This window comes from Sinocyclocheilus grahami, unplaced genomic scaffold, assembly GCF_001515645.1.
Source record: "Sinocyclocheilus grahami isolate Dianchi unplaced genomic scaffold, SAMN03320097.WGS_v1.1 scaffold2515.1, whole genome shotgun sequence".
Classification (NCBI taxonomy): Eukaryota; Metazoa; Chordata; class Actinopteri; order Cypriniformes; family Cyprinidae; genus Sinocyclocheilus; species Sinocyclocheilus grahami.
The window spans coordinates 41,439-42,147 of record NW_015507694.1 but is presented as its reverse complement, the minus strand read 5'-3'; the positions used below and the strand labels follow the sequence as shown (position 1 = coordinate 42,147).

Here is a 709-nt window from a genome sequence, read left to right as displayed (position 1 = left end):
AACTCATTTCAGAGACCATAAGAGAGTCCACACTGGAGAAAAACCATATCACTGCAGCGTTTGTGGGAAGAGTTTCAAGCAAAACACTAAGTTAGTAATGCACAAGAGGATTCATACCGGAGAAAGACCATTCAAATGCTCACAGTGTGACAAGACGTTTGCTCGATCAGACATCCTGAAGGTCCATCAGCGAGTTCATACAGGAGAGAAACCTTACTCCTGCTCCATCTGCGGCGAGAGATTCGCTTATTTAGGTAGTTTTCAGACCCACCAGAACAAACACGCTAAAGAACAAACTGCTCCAGAATCATCAGAGTGACTTTACTTGTCTTGGTCTGTCAGTAAAGGCTTTTTTTCAGCAGTTGCTTTCATCATTCATGCCATGTGATATATGACAGTAACATCATACACACATGATGATTTCAATTTAAAACATGAACCATATATTATACAACAGGTGAACTGGATTTCTGAGCAGCGTTCATAGTGTGGATATTTAGTCCAGCGTCACTGAGTGATTTCACTGTTTATGCAGTATTACTTTTAGTCATTTAGCAGATGCTTTTATCCAAAGCGACAGATAGAATAGAAAAAGAATAGAGCAAGCTAGTGTTAGAGGTCTTTTTGCTTTTGTTAATTGTATAATAAATGAAAAAAAAACAGATAGAATACAAAAAGATTAGAAAGCAAGTGTTAGTTTTTTTTTTTT

General features: G+C 37.4%; 1 protein-coding gene across 1 annotated transcript in view; it reads left to right on the top strand.

Moving 5' to 3' along the window:
* Positions 1-319, top strand: part of LOC107575223 (zinc finger protein 239-like) — a 10,213-nt gene extending 9,894 nt beyond the window's left edge. Inside the window, exon 4 of the mRNA XM_016261629.1 lies at positions 13-319. Within this exon, the coding sequence (XP_016117115.1) occupies positions 13-319 (307 nt within the window). The remainder of the gene's footprint in view (positions 1-12) is intronic.
* The last annotated feature ends 390 nt before the right edge of the window (positions 320-709 follow it).